Genomic DNA, 20187 nt, shown 5'->3' with positions numbered 1-20187 from the left:
GGAGAGGTTGCGGGGATGCCCAGAGCCCAAATTATTGACCAGGACCCAGGCAGTGTGCTCTTGTTTTATAGGGACCTTAGGGTTGTGGGCTTCTTGGTTTTTCAGCCTGCCTTCTGGGGGAGGCACCTGCCGCACTGATATTCAGGCAACCCTGTTTGGGTAGAGTCTCCCTGTCCCCTGCAAGGAGGGATGGGGATTGGCACAATGTGAGCTGGTATTTCTGGGCTTTTGTTCTCTGGTGGCTTTCCCTGGTGGTTTTCTGTAGCCCTTCTGAGAGTCAGAGCAGCAGTGGCCATGTCCTAGCCTCTGTCTCAGAACAGAGAGATTGCAGTCCACTCTCCACTGAGCTCTCTTGGCCTCTCTAACTCTGTTTCTGTTGGTGCTGCTAAAAACCCTGCAGCGTCCCAGATTGTGCGCCCCACAGCTGGTGTCCCAGCCCTCACTTCCAGGGCTGGCACGTCTCTGTCCTTTATGCTTCTAACACCGCCAGCTGCCCCCAGTTCCCACGCGTGCTCCAGAGCACCAGTTTTCACTCTGGTTGTGCGTGCATGCTCCCGAGCTCCTCGTATCAGTACGGTTCCAGTGAGCGCTCCGGAGCTCTGGTTTTCAGTCTGGTCGAACGCGTGTTCCCAGGCTCACGGTCTCAGTCTGCTTTCTTGCGGGTGCCGGTCCGTGAGTCCGGCTGCCTCCCCAGTGCAGGTGGCTACTGCTTCCTGGTGCCTGAGCCCGGCAGCTCCCTCCCTCTTCCGTTTATCTTCCGATATCTGTGTGGGATTCACGGCTCCCCGCTTTGTACCTCAATACTCAGCGCTGGAGATGTTCATTTGTAGAGATCCAGATGTATCTTCCTGCGTCTCAGGCTGATTTCATGGGTGTTCAGGATGATCTGTAGATATCCAGCTCAATTCAGGGGACCAGCTGAAAAAGAGGTCCCTTACTCCTCCATCATCTTTTTTCTGTCATACTGAAGTCATTCTTTAAAACAGGTTTCTATTGCAAAATAAGTTGTTAATTATTTTTACTTTATTTTAGTTGTATCATTTTTTTAGTATACACACAGTTATTATTAAAGCTAGAAGTTGGGAGCTTAATCATACAATTCTAATGTTTTATATGTTTAAAATTTTCATAATAAAAAACTCTGAGAAATGCTTTTTTCAAACTACTTGAATTGATGGATAAAAAGCAAAACTATATAAGCAAAAGATTATTTTAGGTTTTAAAAGCAGACTTCAAACGTTCATATGGTGAAATATTTTGTTACATTTGATTTTCCTCAGAATTAGAACAAGAAGGGGGTCATCAAGTCATTTCAAATATATATATATATATATATATATATATATAATGGGTATAATCACAGAATTTGGAACCAAACTTCCTGCATTCAAATCCTGACTAAACCATATACTAGCTCTGGGACTGCAAACAAATTACTTTTCTTAGCTTCAGTTTTCTCTGTAAAAATGGTCATACTTATTTTTATTTTTATTTGTGATTAAAAATTTATTTTTCATTTTGGAGCATTTTATGCCCAGAGTAATTGATGCTTCTATTTTGTTCCTTTGTTTCTGGGTAAGTGGAAACAAATTGTTCAAACTGTATAGTCTTTATGGGATAGAGAAGATGGGGGCAAAGAAGGTATGAAAGAGCTGTTTCTCTGATTTTGGTTTGAACTTTCCTTATATTCTTGAATCTTTATTCTTTTATTTGTTTTCCAGATTAAATGCATTTATGGAAAAAGAAAAATTGGATGGTGAGATAATAGTAGACTATTGTAACACTGCAATGGATTCCTTGGTGGAAAACAGTATGTATGTAAACAAAGTGTGGGTTCAATGTGAGAATGAAAGCTGTTTGAAATGGAGATTGTTGTCAAATGAGGATGCAGCCAAAGTTGATCACAGTAAACCATGGTACTGCTTCATGAACACTGATTCAAGATACAATAAGTGCTCTATTTCTGAAGAAGACTTCCCTGAAGAGTCTCAGCTTCATGAAAGTGGATTTAAGATTGTCTATTCACAGCTCCCTCTTGGAAGCCTGGTTTTGGTAAAATTACAGAATTGGCCAAGGTAATGTTGTTGTTATTTTATAATAAACTATTGGTTACAGTTTTGCTAAGTTGATGAATTTTTATTTTTTTATTTTTTTAAAGATTTTATTTATTGATTTGACAGAGAGAAACAGCCAGCGAGAGAGGGAACACAAGCAGGGGGAGTGGGAGAAGAAGAAGCAGGCTTCCAGCAGAGAAGCCTGATGTGGGGCTCGATCCCAGAACGCTGGGATCATGCCCTGAGCCGAAGGCAGACGCTTAACGACTGCGCCATCCAGGCGCCCCATGTTGATGAATTTTTAAAACTTTTCAAAGAATCAATTTTTTTTCTACTGTTTGTCTAATTTCTTATTTATTGTTTCCTGATCTCATCATTATTATTTCTCTGACATTTTGGGGTCTAATTCATTTTTTTTTCTAGTTTCTTAAATTGGAAACTTTAGGTAACTGATTTAAATCTTTTTTTCCTCTTGATATAGGCAACTACAGCTAAAAATTTCTCTTTAAGCACAGCATTAGGTATATCCCACAAATTTTGATATATTGTGTTTTATTACCATTCAATTTCAAATATTTACTAATTTTCTGTGTGATGTCTTCTTTCAAATGATCTGTTTGAAGTATATTTTTACCTGATAATTGGGGATTTCTAAATACCTTATTGTTATTGAGATCTAATTTAAATCTATTGTCCAATGAGTATATTTATGACCTTACTTTGAACTCTTATCATGCATATTGCTTATCTCTGTTCCATTTGACTGTTTTGCTGTGGTTTTGTCCTGTTCTTTCATTTGTGACATATTCCTCTTCCTCCTCATTTTGTCTAACTCTCTTTGTTTCTATGTATTAGAAAAGTCAGCTATGTCTCCTGATCTTGAAAGTAGTGGCCTTATGAAGAAGAGGTCCTGTGGTGGCCCATAGTGCAATGCCCCCTGTTCACCAGAACCAGGGGTGTGTCCTGTATGGGTTGCTTGAACCCTACTATTATGGCTGAGCTGTGTTTGCCTTTAGTCCAGTTGGGTACAATGGCCCACTTTGCTTGTGGGTACACTAGGCAGAGTTTGGTCCTTGTGCCATTGAAGGGCCAGTCTGGGGCTGCTGTGGGCTTATGGTTGGGTGGCGTCAGCAATCAGACCAGATGCTTGTCCCCAGTCCACCCTGCTGGGGCTGTAGTTGGACTGATCAACCGGGCATTCTCTCTGGGCTTCCAGCTATAAGTTTTGGCTGCTGGGACTGTGGGTACACTGGTGTGTGTGGTTATCTTCCCCTCTCCCAGGGAAGAAGTCATTTTGGAGTGGTGCCAGCCCCTGTTGGGGTTGCTTGCAGAATGTATAGGGCAGAAGCTGCTTTGGAGGGATACCTGCTGAGTCTCATTTGTACTTTTATATGAATTGATTTCTATTCTTTAAGAAGAGGTTTTTTTTTCAGTCTTTTTTCTCTCTGTTGCTCAGATTGGATCATTTCTGTTTTAAGTTTACCGATTATTGCCTCCTTCATATTCATTCTGCTATTGTGACCATCCATTGAGCTTTTTGTTTTAGTTATTGTATTTTTAGTTGTAACATTTCCATTTGGTTCTCTCTATATCTTCTATTTATTTGTTAGATTTTCTATTTTTTTCATTTTGGATCTTATTTAAATCTGTTTTAGCAGGCTGCCCCTAGTACTACACTGGAGAGATATGAGGGAACCTCTTTGTTACTGCCAGATGAGAGTGGAAGTCTAGGTTTTCTACTCAGCCTCCACTTACTCTCTGGTAAGGGAGGGGTGCCTCATTACTACTGGGCAGGGATGAGAGTTCAGGCTCCTCATTCACCAGTTTGGCTGGGAGAGGTAGGAGTACCTTATTAGTCACCTCAACTGATACTGTTGGGGGGTGGGGGAGAACCATGTTAATTCTGGAAGGTGATTAAAAATTCCAACTTCCCAGTAGTCCTCTTCCACCACCATCTGAGTGGGGAGGAAGTTGGGGCTTTATTACTGCTGGGTGGGTTGAAGTCCAGGCTCACCACTTGGCCTTTGTTGACAAGCATAGAGAGAGATGGGGATCTGTAGATTTTTTCATGGTGTTTGGTTGCGGAAAAAGTGGCTATTGCTTTAAGGTTTTCTGTCTTGCTAGGTTGCCCCTATCCTGGTCCTTTGACTAGAAAGAGCAGGCTTCATGTGGCCTTTTTTATTCCTTTGCACCCATTAGTATCTCTGGGTTGCCGGCTTCTTTGGCACCCAGTCTGGGATATATGAGGCAAAAAGAGCACTCAGGGAACTCACTGCCATGTCATTCTTCAGGTGTTGAGGCCCTTCTCTGGTTTATCTTCTCTTCATCTTTTAGAATCTTCTTATGTTTATTTGATGTATAATACTTGGGAATTTTTGGTGTGCTTAGTGGGTGGAATATAGAGAATTGAGTCTACTTCAACTTGTCCAGAACTGGAATCTGCAGAATAAATTTTCTCTAGCTTTTTTCTAAATCATATACCCAGAGCCCCTTATTCTATTATTTTCTCAGAGTATCAAAAATATTAACTTGTCTGAGATTTCCTAGCTTTTTTCCTTCCTTAATTTTATTTTTTAAATTTTGAAATTCTTTCCATATTTTAATTAATAAACTTTATTTTCTAGAGCAGTTTTAAGTTTGCAGCAAAATTGAATGGAAAGTGCAGGGTTTCTACATATCTCCTCCCTTGCCCCACACAACATCATATACCACCAACATCCCAAATCAGTGTGGCACATTTGTTACAATCTACGAACCAGCCTTTACCCATCATTGTTGACCAAAATCCACAGTGAATCATTAAGATTCACTCTTTGTGCTCTACATTCTGTAGGTTTTGACAACTGTATAATGACATGTATTCACCATTATAATATCATACAGAAAGAACAGTTTTGCTGGCCTAAAAATCTCCTCTGTTTCACCTGTTCATCCCTCCCACCACTCCCTGGCAACTGAGGCTCTTTATACTGTGTCCAAAGTTTTGCCTTTCCCAGAATGCTGTATTGTAATCACAATATGTAGCCTTTTCAGATTGGCTTCTTTCACTTAGTAATAGGCATTTAAGTTTCCTTTATGTATTTTCATGGACATACATGGTTGTTTTAATTTGCATTTCCTGGATGACATATGATGTGGAACATCTTTTAATATTCTTATTTGTCATCTGTATATCTTCTTTGGTGAAATATCTACTCAGGTTTTTTGCCTATCTTTTAGTTGAGTTCATTTTCTTATTGTAGAGCTTAAGAGTTCTTTGTATATTTTGGACACCAGTTTATCAGATATGTGTTTTGCAAATATTTTTCTCCTAGTCTGTGGCTTATGTTCTCATTCTCTTACTAATATCTTTCGCAGAGCAGACATTTTGAATTTTAATGAAATCCAACTTACCAATCTTTTTTTCATGGATGGTGCTTTTGGCATAGTATCCCCACTTTTATTTGTACCCTCTCTGTCCTTTATTTATATTGATCCTTTCTTCTTCGATCTGGTTCGTACTCCCAGTGGTTTCTCATCAGTGTAAGCTTTTGTCCTGGAAAGGAGTTTTGTTGGTAGTTTTAGGCGTTTGAGGAGCCCAGACTGCTCCAATAACTTCAGGTTTTGTTGTGATCACCCTCACAGTTCTGGCTGCTGTGCTGTTGTTGACCTGCTGTACTTTTCAATAAGTACTCCTTACGGCTTTGAGATTCTTATTTCACAAACCCATCAGACCTCTGGTTGCTTTCCCCCTCCCACCCTGCTTTCCCTCCTACAGATGCTAATAATATGTGGGTCTTGTAACTGTCAGTAGTTTGTACCTGCCTGCTCTTATTTTGGTAGTTTCTGTGGATAGCTTATCACTTAGTTTTGTTATAGGTTAGTTTTGTTAGGTTTTGACTGTGCTATTATAGTTCTTCTACCTGTACTTACAGGAAGATTTCAGGAGATTCTAAAACCATAGCACCATTGCTATTATCTTCCCAGAATCCCTTGCTATTTTACATTACATTCTCCTACTTAACATTCTCAAAGCTGGGATACTCTGGCTCATTTCACCTCATTTCCATTCACATTCAGCTGTTCTCCAATGTTTGCTTTCATAGAGAGACTGTGATGCACTTACTTTAACACCACACACACACACACACACACACACACACGAGGCCTTCAAGTCAAACCTACATTTGTGTTCTTGTTCTGTCACTTACTATTGTGGGCTGAATTGTGTTCCCCAAAAGTCATACTTTAAAGCTGAAACCTCAGAAGTGACTGTATTTGGAATCAGGGCCTTTAAAGAGGTGAGTAAGTAAAAATAGGCCATTAGGGTGGGCCCTACACCAATCTGACTGGTATTCTTATAAGAAGAGGAAATTTGGACACACAAAAAGGCACCAGGGATACACATGCACAGAGGAAAAACTATGTGAAGACATAGCAGGAAGGTAGCCAAGGAGAGGCTTCAAGAGAAACCATCCCTGCTGACCTATTGATCTTAGACTTAAAGCCTCCAAAACTATGAGAAAATAAATTTCTGTTTTTTTAAGCCACTCACTCTGTGGTATTTCTCAATGTCAGCCTTAGCAAACTAATACATTTAATATCTTTGCAAATGTGGAAATCTCTCTGAGATATATACCTTTTGCTACTGAGGACTTTTCTAGAGAGCAGATGTGAAATGTTGTAAATATATACATATTATTTATTTAAATATTAAAAATATTATTTTCTTTTGTAAAATAATTAGGATGGGCACGAAGAGGAACCAGATAGCTGTGTTAAAACAAATATCTTAAAAGACATGAATATGAATGCTTATCTTATGAGGTTACTTATGAAGGTATTTGTAGTTCCATGTCATTTTTCAGATCTAAAATTAATATTTTGAAAGCAGGGAGTTTGTATTTTCTAATGGAAATTCTGAAGGTTCAATAACTAATTCAAGAAATGTGTTTGTTTCTTGTCACTATATCTGAAATATTATGTTAGAAATCTGATTAGGAATTTCTTTTGCAGTTTTGTGCTTGTAACTGAGGATTAGGACTTGAAATACAAACGAAACATGTTTTACTCCAGGCCCTAAATTATCTATAATCTATGATTAGAACCATCAAAATACCTGCAAAATGCAGCTATATCTACTTCTTGCTATTTGGAAAGAATAGAAGGCATTTGGCTAAGTGGTAATATATATTTTTCTTTATGAACTTAGTATAGTTGAGCACAGGCTTAAAATATAGCCTTAAAATATAAAAAAAAAAATAACAACCCTCAAATCTAGTTATGTTTCTTATTCAGTGCTAGAGATACATAGAAAGATGATAACAGGATAAATTGCAATAGCAGAATATAAAGCTAGAATTAACTACTAAACACAGTTAAACATCAGTTCTTAATTAAGCAATATTAAAGACGTTGAAGTTGCAAGTGGAAAGACCAGCTAGCTGGCTGTGGAGACACTTAGCAAGTAGCATTGTCTGGGTCAGTTCTCATTAGCCCATGGCCTTACACCCAACTTCGAAGGCTCAGAAATTCAATCTTATCAACATCCCAGAGTTATTCTTTCCCAGAACAGTTGACCTTCTCTAATAAAGCTTTAAAAAGCTAAAGAGAGACTGATACAGAATCTAGAAATGCCTATTTAATCTTTATATAATAAAAATAAAGAATTGTCAAGAGAAAGCACTTTGTCTATGGGCAAGGTCCGTGGAAAATCAAATTACAGTAGTTACATTTACCTCCACATTGTGAGATAGCACACACTTATATACTTATAAAAGTACATATGGAGCCTCTTGCCTTTGGGTTATGCTATGTCCATGTTGAGCTGATGGTGGGGATACCTACATGTACTAGGAACAGAAAAGCCATCTTCATAATGTTAAGCAGCCTTGATTTTTAAAAATGATCAGATAGCATTGTATTCAGCTAGAAAGTGCATAGAAGTTAAAAGTAAAAAATAATGGTGCATATCTCCCCTAGTAGGGGCAGATACATTGTCAAACAGAAACTAGCTCTATTGAAGGTAACTACCTTGGGCATGTTTACGCATTTTACAAAGCTTTTTTGTAAATATGAAAATTAATTTATAGAAAATATATTTGCATTCTAATGTACTTTAGTACAAACAATTGATATGCCTTTAAATTAACAAACCAATGCAGTGATATATTTTAGATATAGTATTGAAATTTATGAATTGAGATTTCTGTAGATCCTTTCAGTCTTATAAAATATTATTTGATTACTTCTTGTTTGCATTCTTTTGTCTATAGATTAATATAATGTATGTGTGGGGTAGGTGGGGATGGGGAATTGCCTCTTCCTATCAGCCCCCTGTAGTTAGGTACAGCTTAGAGATTTTGTGGCAAATATAGCATTCAGTTAGTGATGATTCCAACTCATCCATTTTGTTTCCCACAGATTAAGAATGAGGCCCAAGTAAAATTAGCTCTCCTTTTAAACATCCAAACCATAGTTTGAAAATAACAGTCATTTACTTCTCATTGAGTATAAATACATGGCAACTGAAATCATGCTTAAGCTTCAACTTCTACTGAAGGCAATAGCTATCTCATTAAAGATCATTTCTACTGAATTAGAAATGTGTATGACATCAGTTTCTTCATGATATATTTGCACTCCTCTTGAAACTACTTGTTGTGCCCAAATTTCCCCTTTCCCCCAAGTGGATTCCAACATCTGGTATCTATTTGTCCGGGTTGTATGTGTACATTTTACCTCCCACCACCCACAGACTCTAAAATTAATCACACAATTTTCCTTGTAACTCGAATACCTTCCCATTGGGCTGCCTATTCTTACTCTCGCTCTCCACCTTTAAGCCCACAAGACAACACTTCAGAATTTCTCATCAGTATGAATGTGAAAAATCAGGAAGTAGAAGTGCACAATGCACTATCATTGTTGACAGTTTTGGAACTCAAATAGAGTTCGGAGCGAAAGCAAAAAATGGACATCAGCTTTCTTCAATCACACTGAGTCGGAGAAAATGATGGATCTAGCTCATGGAGAGAAACAGTCATGTTTTCTCCGTCTGTTGCCTTTCTTCAGCTTCTCCTGCAGTGTGGTACATTCTGTTTTAGCTGAAACGCACAGACTAGGAGTCAGACAATTCCTTTGCACTGCCTGAAGAAATACTAACGTGCCCCAATTATTTGGACATTTGACAATACTTTTCATAATTCATCTGTAAATCAGTATGCAATATTTTGTCTAATACAACATGTTTTAAATAATGAATAGAAGCCTTTTTCTTTTATTGGCATCTAATTCTTCTTAGGAGTCATCTCTAGTTTTATTTATATTTTATTTATTTTTTTAAATTTTTATTTATATTTTATAGAGTAATAATTTAAATTGAATACTCTCAGGCCCAGTAGGTTTTGTGTAAAAGAAGTTGTATCAGAATTTGTGTCAGAAAAGCTCATCTTAAACGTAGTAACTGCAAGATATTTTTCTTTCATATCTCAAGTGTTAGAAATCCTACAATTGTTTTACACTGAATGAAATTGGTGCTACTTATAATTTGATATTAAAATTTTTGTGAGGTGCAAATCACCTAGTATTAAACATGAGCCCCTTGCATTTTACAAAGAGTAGTCAACAAATATAATGTAACAATCACAATTTGGATTCTTTTAAAATAGTTACTAATCTATTGGAGGACCCACTGTTTCTTGATTTCTGGTAAGTTAGGAGTCTCCCAATACAGCTACCATTCATTTTTAGTCATTTATTTGCCTATTGAAATCTTCTTCTTTTGAGTGACTTCCTTCAGAAATGTAGATTTCCAATGTAGGTTAAAAGATAAACACTCAAGTTTTCTCTTAAGCACTCTTAAGCCAATAAGGGTTGCCAAATAGCAATGATACTGTGATGTGAACCTGATAATAACTAGATAGTTATCTTCAACTGAACCTCTATTTGACTTTCCATTATCATTTCCAGTCTTCCAAAGTATTAGGATGCTTTGGTTTCCACATAGTCTGACTCAATTTGTAATCCTTCCTCTTCCATGATCTAGGGCTTCCAAGCAGACCTTCCACCTGCCCTTTCCCTAACTCAGAGAGGTCCAATTGCCAAAGAACTCTGCTCAGCACCCAGGGAGCAGTTAGACATCTGCTCTGTTCTCACACTCAACCTTCCTTGGTGACTGGTGCACCCAATTCACCACCTCCTGGCAACTACACTTGGGATTTGTTAATTTCCTGCAATCAAACATTTTGTATTAATATTACTAAGCATGAAATACTTTTGTTAGTTTACATTGTTTTATTTATGACCTGTAAAAACTTTTACAATGGTATGGTAGATATACTTCTATATTTATGACTTTGTAACTTTCATATCAATTGATTAATAGAAGATCAACCATCTATAGTCCTCAAACCCAAGTAATTTATGGATTTTGCATTTTTGTGATTTCAGATTCTTTATAGCATGATCTGCATGCTTCCTTTAGGTTTTAAAATTATCTAAATATCTAATTTATCTAGTTTCTAAATAATTAAATGAGGCAAAAAATGTTTTGTATCTTTCTTTCTACCTCTCAATTATACTGGTTTTCTTACCTATATATAATTGTATATCTGTATATGATTAGTTTGCTAGGGCTACCATAATAAAGTATCACAGACTGGATAGCTTAAAAATAACAGAAATTTAATTTCTTATTCTGAGGCTAGAGGTCTCAGGTTAAATTGTCAGCAGGGTTGATTTCTTCTGAGGCTTTCTCCTTGGCCTGTAGATGCATCTCTCTCCTTGTGTCTTCACATGGTCTTCCCTCTGTGCATGTCTATGTCCTAATCTTCTCTGTTTATTTTTTATTTTTTTAGTTTAAATTCAACTAATTAACATATAATGTATTATTGGTTTCAGAGGTAGAGGTCAGTGATTCATCAGTCTTACATAATACCCAGTGGTCATTATATCACATGCCCTCCATAATGTCCATCACCCAGTTGCCCCATTCCCCCACCCCCATCTCCTCCAGCAACCCTCAGTTTGTTTCCTGTGATTAAGAATCTCTTATGGTTTGTCTCCCTCTCTGGTTTTAGCTTGTTTTATTTTTTCCTCTCTTCCCCTATGCCTCTCTGTTTTGTTTCTTACATTCCACATTGTGACGAGATCATATGATAATTGTCTTCTCTGATTATTTCGCTTAGCATGATACCCTCTAGCTCCATCCATGTCCTTGCAAATGGCAAGACTTCATTTTTTTTTGATGGCTGAGTAACATTCCATTGTATATATATACCACATCTTTTTTATCCATTCATCTTTTGATGGACATCTGGGCTCTTTCCATGGTTTGGCTATTGTAGACATTGCAGCTACAAACATTGGGGTGCAGGTGCCCCTTCAGGTCACTACATTTGTATCTTTAGGGTAAATACCCAGTAGTGCAATTGCTGGGTCATAGGGTAGCTCTATTTTCAAATTTTTGAGGAATTTCCATACTGTTTTCCAGAGCGGCTGCACCAGCTTGCATTCCCACCAACGGTGTAGGAGTGTTCCCCTTTCTCTGCATCCTCGCCAACATCTGTCATTTCCTGAGTTGTTAATTTAGCCATTCTGACTGGTGTGAGGTGATATCTCATTGTGGTTTTGATTTGTACTGCCTCGATGCCTACTGATGTTGAGCGCTTTTTTATGTGTCTGTTGGCCATTTGGATGTCTTCTTTGCAGAAAGGTATGTTCATGTCTTCTGCCCATTTCTTGATTGGGTTATTTGTTCTTTGAAGGTTGAGTTTGATAAATTCTTTGTAGATTTTGGATACTAGCCCTTTATCGGATAAGACATTTGCAAATATCTTCTCCCTTTCTGTTGGTTGTCTTGCTTTTGTTGACTGTTTGCTGTGCAAAGGCTTTTTTTTTTTTTTAAGATTTTATTTATTTATTTGACAGACAGAGAGGCAGCGAGAGAGGGAACACAAGCAGGGGGAGTGGGAGAGGGAGAAGCAGGATTCCCGCTGTGCAGGGAACCCGATGTGGGTCTCAATCCCAGAACGCTGGGATCATGACCTGAGCCGAAGGCAGACGCTTTACAACTGAGCCACCCAGGTGCCCCTGTGCAAAAGCTTTTTTATCTTGATGAAGTCCCAGTAGTTCATTTATGCCTTGTTTCCCTTGCCTTTGGAGACGTGTCTAGCAAGCAGTTGCTGTGGTCGAAGTCACAGAGGTTGCTGCCTGTGTTCTCCTTTAGGATTTTGATGGATTCCTATCTCACATTTAGGTCTTTCATCCATTTGAGTCTAGTTTTTGCATAGGGTGTAGGAAATGGTCCAGTTTCATTCTTCTGCATGTGGCTGTCCAATTTTCCCAACACTGTCTGTTGAAGAGACTGTCTTTTTTCCATTGGGTATTCTTTCCTGCTTTGTTGAAGATTAGTTGACCATAGAGTTGAGGGTCCATTTCTGAGCTCTTTATTCTGTTCCATTGATTTATGTGTCTGTTTTTGTGCCAATACCATACTGTCTTGATGATTACAGCTTTGTAATGGAGCTTGAAGTCTGGAATTGTGATGCCACCAGCTTTGGTTTTCTTTTTAACATTCCTTTGGCTATTCAGGGTCTTTTCTGGTTTCATACAAATTTTAGTATTATTTGTTCCAGCTCTGTGAAAAAAGTTGATGGTATTTTGATAGGGTACTCAGAAAACTATAGAACACTCATGAAAGAAATTGAGGAAGACACAAAGAAATGGAAAAACATTCCATGCTCATGGATTGGAAGGACAAATATTGTTAAAATGTCTATGTTATCTAGAATAATCTATACATTCAATGCAATCCCTAATCTTCTCTTTCTTAAAAGGAAACTAGTCATGTTAGATTAGGGCCCACCTTTTAACTTAGTTACTTCCATAGAGACACTATCTCCAAATACAGTCACATTCTGAGGTACTGGAGTTATAAGAACTTTCACATATGAATTTGGTGAGAGGAACACAATTTGGTTTATAATGATAGCACGTTACAATATTTTAATTTGCCAGAAAACAAAAATGTATAAAGCACATATTTGTGTGAATTTTGTAACGGCACAATGAGGAACCAGTCACAGCAAGGCCTCATTACCTGCTTGAGGCCTCTAGTCTGGTAGACGGCAGAGCCAGAGCCTGGATCTCCTAATTTGAACCTCACTAGCTTTTTTTCACGAGGGAGCTGCAAACTGAGGTAGAACTTGGCATCCCTTAGTCACAGCTTCCTGACTTTATTTGCTGACTTCCTTTCCTGCTTTAGACTCCAAACAGTAGGTCAGAGTCTAGAAAAATTGCTAAAATAGTTAAAACTTAGTTGACGTATATGTATTTTGTTTTTGTCAAAGAGAAAAATGAAACATATTTCTAGAGGTTTATGGCACAAAATGACATACCCCTAAGGATTTATTTTTAGTAAAGGATAAATTTTATTTCCAGTACTAAAAATTTTTAGACATTTGGTCTCCTTCCAATGGAGCGGATGGCGGGAGGGGGCAATATAGAACTGCCGAGCTCTATTTCTGCTTGTCCCACAGTAGTTAGACTCTCCAGTGTTATCACAGCCTGAGCTACCAGTACCCCTTTGGCAGCCCTGGCTCAGGAAATGCCAGCTTTCTCCTACCCCATTAGAAGCTCTGCCAGTGGGTTAACATTTTAGTAATTAAGCATTCTTATTGGTTAGTGTTGACTCAAACCTGCCATGAATCTTATCTTTCCTATTAGCAGTGTCTGAATGTGTCTTCCAGATCCAGGAGATCATTCTTTTGTCTTATAATTCTTTCTCCTTATAGTTTATGTTTATCTGAAATATGTGACTTTTCCAAAGCTTTCTGTATCTACAAAGATACAACTGATTACTTGTATCAAATGACTATCCTACTTTTAAAGGATACAAGTATGAATGTGTTTAAGTTTTGTGAGTTATTAAAATTCAAAGGAGAAAGTTTGGTATATGATTATGACAGATGTATTGATTTCTGCCTTTTTTAAAGCATCAAAATAATTAAAAATACTTTCTTTTGAAAGTTGGCCAGGGATACTTTGCCCAGATCCTTTTAAAAGGAAATACGTGATCTATGACCTGGATGGAAATGTTGAACGATATCATGTAGAATTCCTGGGTGATCCCCATTCAAGATCATGGATAAATGCAACATTTGTTGGACATTATAGTATCACATTGAAGGTAGGTACAGTAACATCAAAGCTTTATTCTTCTTTTTGCACTTGTTTTTAGTTATGGCCATTTTTGTTTCAGAACCTAAAAGATATATAATTATTTATTTTTATATTTATATAAATGAAACAGTACATACTATTTGTTTAAAATTGAATATTTGTATTTTTAAACAAGTTTTTTCAAAGGAAGTGTGGAAAGTAGGGTAGTTTTAAATTTTATTTTCCTAATGGTGATATAGTATAAATCAACTGAGGACTTTACATAATTGCCTTTTGAAACAATTTTAAGATTATCATTTGGTAGTTTTTAAAAATTCCCTTGAGAAGACTTTAAATTCACAGGGAAAATTAATTATGGAATGCAACCAGATTTTCAAATTTCAAAGAGAATATTTCATTATGCTAACTCCTTCAGTATCTTTTTTACTCTTTTTAAACTTTAAATCATACACTACAACTAATGAATAGACTGGACTCTCAGGTTAATGAGAATAGGTGAACTGGACTTATTTCCATGGTTTGGTTTAGTCATTATAAATCAATTCAATTATCTGTGCCTGTATTCTAATATTGAAACTTTTCATCTGCAAGCCATGCTTTCATTAGAAATCTGATTTAAAAATAGATGTCAGATGTAGATTCCTTTGACTGTTTGGTTGGTTTCTATTTTATAGCGGAAAGTATATATGTTCAATACACATGTAACTGTGTGTACATTTATTGCACACCATTTAATCCACAGTATAAGTAAATCTATGTAAATCTGAGGTACTTTAACATGGGCTTTTGCTATATCTTTGGCATAAGTAGTATCTTTTTGTCTCTAACTTGAAAGCAACTGGAAGGGAAGGCCATTTTAATAAAAATATTTAAGTATGGAATAACATACATACATTCATTTCATGGTAGTTGTGAGCTAGTCATCTTAATGTGAGGCACCTTTTCTGCTCTGACATTTTGGATGTGTTCCTAGGTACTTCTGCTGGCAACCTCAGAAAAGAGGAAGAATTGTTCTCCTTTCTGTGCCCTTCTGTCCTTTCCTAAAGGACAGAGAAACCTGCTAGCTTCTCATGAAGCAGACCTTAGAATATTAGAGATCTGACAATATGATAAAGAGCAAGGCAGTCTTAAAAAATTATATTTAAATATAAGTAGAAACTAGAAGTGAATTTTTAAATTGTCTCAACTAATATTTCTCTCCAGATTTGAATTCTTGTCAGGATTAATTTAAGTAGTCTGATTCCAGTGGGCATACTGTTAATCCCGAGGACAAGGACAAAATCTGATGCAAAACAAAGCCAAACGCAAGCATCTGAAGCCATAAGTTTTTAACCTTCTGAAAGCATTAAAGTAAACTTAGAAAATTTTGCAAAGACCATCAATTTGGGCAGCCCCCCAATGCAAGGATGAGGACAGAAAAAAATAAAATATTCCCCTCTTCCTTCCCCTACTCCCCCAGCTAACCAAGTGCTCTGGGTAGATAACCCACTGGGTCCTCCCAAGCTCTGGGGCAGGCTCTCTCCTCTACTGTCATTCAGGTTACCTTTCCTACAGGCTCTTTCTTTGTCCCTTACTATTTTTATCTCTGTCTTTTTTCTTTACTTCCTCCCTTGGAGCTGATATAATACGGGTGGCTTTCTCTGTGGGTCTCTTCATTCAAGGTTGAAAATTTTAATTCCCTTCTACCTCAAATTCAACTGACACATGCCAGATTGTCCCTCTGTGCTCTGATTCCCCACTTCTGCCTATCTAAGGATCTGCACTTACCGGGAAGGGGAGACTCACATTGATGCCTCATTTCCCCAATCTACTCAAGAAGCAGAAAGGAAGAAGGTTGACTCAGAAATACTGCCAGCCAAGGTAGAAAAATGGTCCAAAATTTTACATATGAGAAATTGATTGAAAAAGAATAATTTCAAAATATGTATTATCCAGGGATAGCTGAGATTTCCCTGTTCCCGGGAGATGGAGATAGTAGCAACCCCCGTGTACAGTTCTCTTGCCAAGACTCCCCTTAAATTTAATCTTTTCATGGTCTTCTCTGCACCGTAACTTCCATATGCTCAAATGCTGTCTCTACACTGTAGTACATTGATCTGGATATTAAGTTCACATCCCTTTCCCCCCAATGAAAAAAGATCACTCACACAAAAATTAACGTATGATAGACAATGCGGACTTTCTTAAAGATTTTTCTAGAAGTGGAGGAGGGATGTACATTGCACAGGTTGTCTGATCTCTTTTTCTAAACCTAGCAAAGAATGATAGGCATTCATAACTTCCATTGCTTTAATCAACTAAATCTTACTTCATACTTTATTTCAATATCATTTTATCCTAATTTGTGTCAGCTTAGTTTAACAGGTGATTAAATATATTAGAGTTTCCATTACATATGGACTCTGTATATTTTACAGTGTATATGTTAAGGTGGGAGAGAAATATGTTATCCTAGAAAGACATCATATGCATTTATGAGAAAATGAAATATCTTTTTAGTGTTAAATTATGAAAATTTTAACTTTTAGTTCATGTTGGCCACTTTTTTTTTTTGAATAGTCACTTTCCCCTGGTTGATATATTTATGGGACCACTGACTTACTAATTTTGTTGTTGAAAGCACGACAGAACTGTCACTGTCTATTGATTGGTACAGATGATAAGGTTTTCCACAATAAATAAAACTTCTCACAATTACACTGGGATATACTTTAGAAAAAAAGTTGAAGGTGATATTTAGTTGTGTATTTGTAATTTATATTAGTTTATTCATACATTTTATTTTTTCATTTACTATAAAATCAGTAGCTGTAAAGATAGCTGAAATCTCCCCCTTTCTTAAGGAAAATAGACGTGAACTTGTGCTGGATGGCTATTTTTTTAAGTGTTGATGCATGGACTACAATTATTTCCCCACTAGCACAAGTACGGTTCTGCTTATATTTAGCAGATACCTGTCTGCAGAACCCATTACTTGCAAGTTTATTTTTTAGCTTGATAGATTACACGACTTCGTTTAGCATTTCTTAAGCCTGGCTATGCATTAGAAAGCTGTACAAGTAACAACAAAATGACAACAGTGACAAGAACATGGCAATGCCTGGGCTCCAGTCTACTAATCAGTTCAATCAGAATCTCTTGCACTAGGGCCAGGCCTCAGTAATTTTAAGTTTCTCAGGTGAATCTAATGTGCAGGCCAGAGAGCAAGAACCGCTGACTAAATTTTCTCAACCTGAGGCATCAGAGTTTTGTGAACTTTATCTCTACTGGTGTAGTCATGTAACTGTGGTTATGGCTTACTCTTTCCTGTTGCCTTCTACTTCTTTGCTTAGTCTTTCACTTTGGTTTGCCTGGAAATTATCCTTAACTGCCACACGTTCACATGCCAAATCCAATAGTGATCTGTTTCATTGAACACAGCTTTAAGGTCATTCCTGTCATTCAACATTATGCATAATTTAGAGATATTGCTGATAAAGCTGATAAATGATTTGAACTTAATATTTTTAGTATGTTGAAGTTTATCATCTATCTTACTGGTTATATAGAGTCATTATAATTTTTCTTGGACATAAATGATGTACTCCAACCAATGATTGCTTGGCCTGCACTTTTCTGGTTTTTCATGTTGCCAAGAAAAGTAGATAGTTCACCCCTGATGCTGTGTTGCTCTCATGGTAAAATTTAGGGGTTTATTTTGTCCATGACGTGAATGAATTTTTTGGCTGTGCATTTTAGTAGTCTGCTTACTACTGTATGCAGGATATACCTGAGGTATGCAACCATCTCTTTGGATTCCAGATACCATTTGAGTATTTACCCATTGTATTATGGAGTTGCCTGTATTTTTCAAGGAAATAAACAGGAAGCAATGCCATATTGCTAAAGTTGAGCTCTGCAGCTCCTAGAATTCTGCTTCCTAATTGGAGGAGTTAGTGTTCGCTAACTGATAGTGTTCACTATCAGGAGATAGTGTTCACTAAAATTTTCCAGGTCAGTGAGTTGTGTGGAATTGATGAATGTCACCTTTTTGAGCACGCAAATGGGTGCAATGCAACATCCTCCAGAGTTCAGTCTTTCCCTGTGGCACTGTGATTGATACCATGTTTGAAATGTTGATTTGCTACTCTCTCAGCCTGGATCCCTGAATGACTACTCTTAGCAAACTACCGCCCCCTCCCCACCAGATAACAGATGAGCAGTGTGAAGAAGATACAGACCTTGTGTTAAACCCTTTATTTCAAAAGATACACTAATGATGGCACTGAGATTGTCACAGTTCTACTTGTAACTTGTGTCTTTAGAAGAACCATTCTGAAATTTTAGTACCCTAAGAATTTGGCCAAATGACAAATCACATTACTCTAACTCTTCCAGTCTGTAAATAGAAGTGATAACACAACTTGTTATCCTATAGTAACTTATTAAATAAGTTTGTTTCTTTGTTGTATAGTGATAAACATATGAGTACGAATTACCAACTGATGATCAATTTATTCAGTATAAATTTGGTCTAGCAAATATCCTCCAACAAAGGGCTCTGATATCAACATGCAGTATGATGACTCCAACAGCTAAAAAGTCCTACAAACAGCAATGATAATAGTGAGTCTCTGCCTTAGGCCATGAATTGTGTAGATCCTTTTCATTTAATTTTTGAAGTCTTAAAGCAACCCCATGAAGATAGGCATTGTCACTATTTGACATATAGAAGAAACTGAGATTCAGGCTACTTGTGTAGCCCAAGGTCAATCAGCTACCAAACGATGAAATAATGATTAGAGTTAAAATGTCTAACTCCAAAGTCCAGATTATTTCTTTTTCTATACCATGCCAATTTACTTATTCATACACGGTGGCCTAATTTATTGTTGAATGTTTTCCCAGATTTTCACATACAAAATGAGGAAAATTCTCACCTTATAATTCTAATATACATGTTGAATCATGGCAGTCTCTGGTAGACTTGCTTTTTATTTGCCCCTTGATGTCCCCCTTTGGACGACTAGTGACAAGCAAAATTCTTGATATTTTCAAATTACATTTGCAATAGTCGTAACAAGTACATCTGGATTAACATCTATTTGAGTAAGTGATTTGCTCTTTAGGTTCCAAATTCTAAGAATGTAGCTTGTAATAAGGATTAGCAAATTAGTTTATAACTTCAGTGTTTTGCTCTTAGAGTAATGGAGTGAAACTGAATACAAATCTGTTGAGCCAACTTAGTAGAAAACTACATTTGCAAGATATATATAGAGATAGATAGATATCTTCCTCATCTTACAGTGTGGTTACATTCTGATAAACTTATAATAAGTTGAAAACATCATGAGTCAAAAATGCATTTAATGCAGCTAACCTATTAAACTTCACAATTTAATGTCGCCTACCTTAAACGCTCTCAGAACACTTACATTAGCCTGTGGTTGGGCAAAGTCATCTAATACAAAGTCTAGGTGATGATAAATTGAATATTGAATATTGCACGTGATCAAATACTGTACTGAAAGTGAAAAAAGCATAGTTGTATGGGTACAAGAAGGTTGTCAGTGTATGGGTTGTTTACCCTCGTGATTGTAGGCTGACTGGGAGCTATGGCTTGCTACCACTGCCCAGCAGCGTGAGAGTATTGACCACGTATTGTTAGCCCAGGCAAAGATCCCAATTCAGTATCTGAAGTATGGTTTCTACTGAATGTGTATCATTTTTGCACCATTGTAAAGTCGAAAAATTGTAAGTCGGACCATCATAAGTTGGGGACCATCTGTATATATATGTGCTTTTGTACCACATTCCTGCTGGCAAATAATCTGTATAGCTATCAAACTCTCAGTAAGTTTTTGTTGTACAAGTGCCATAGTTGATATAAAATTTGCTGTAAATTTGGTATTATTGAATCAAGATTTTTTGTTTGTGTGCTTGTTTTCTAAGCATTCTTCAGTTTTTGGCCTGGAGAAAGGTTAAGGGAATT

At 37.0% G+C, this 20187-nt stretch overlaps 1 protein-coding gene across 2 annotated transcripts in view; it reads left to right on the top strand.

The window, feature by feature from the left end:
* ZCWPW2 (zinc finger CW-type and PWWP domain containing 2) overlaps positions 1-20187 on the top strand; it is a 140190-nt gene that overhangs the window by 45526 nt on the left and 74477 nt on the right. For both annotated transcript variants that reach the window (XM_045774482.2, XM_045774484.2), the window contains 2 exons: positions 1722-2075; positions 14064-14223. In XM_045774482.2, coding sequence (XP_045630438.1) covers positions 1735-2075; positions 14064-14223 — 501 coding nt within the window. In that variant the 5' untranslated portion in view covers positions 1722-1734. The remainder of the gene's footprint in view (positions 1-1721; positions 2076-14063; positions 14224-20187) is intronic.

The sequence above is a fragment of the Ursus americanus genome, chromosome 20 (genome assembly GCF_024610735.1).
Source record: "Ursus americanus isolate L20-20 chromosome 20, mUrsAme1.1.p, whole genome shotgun sequence".
Lineage (NCBI taxonomy): Eukaryota > Metazoa > Chordata > Mammalia > Carnivora > Ursidae > Ursus > Ursus americanus.
Note: the sequence above shows the minus strand (reverse complement) of the source record. Positions and strands in the feature narration are given on the sequence as shown.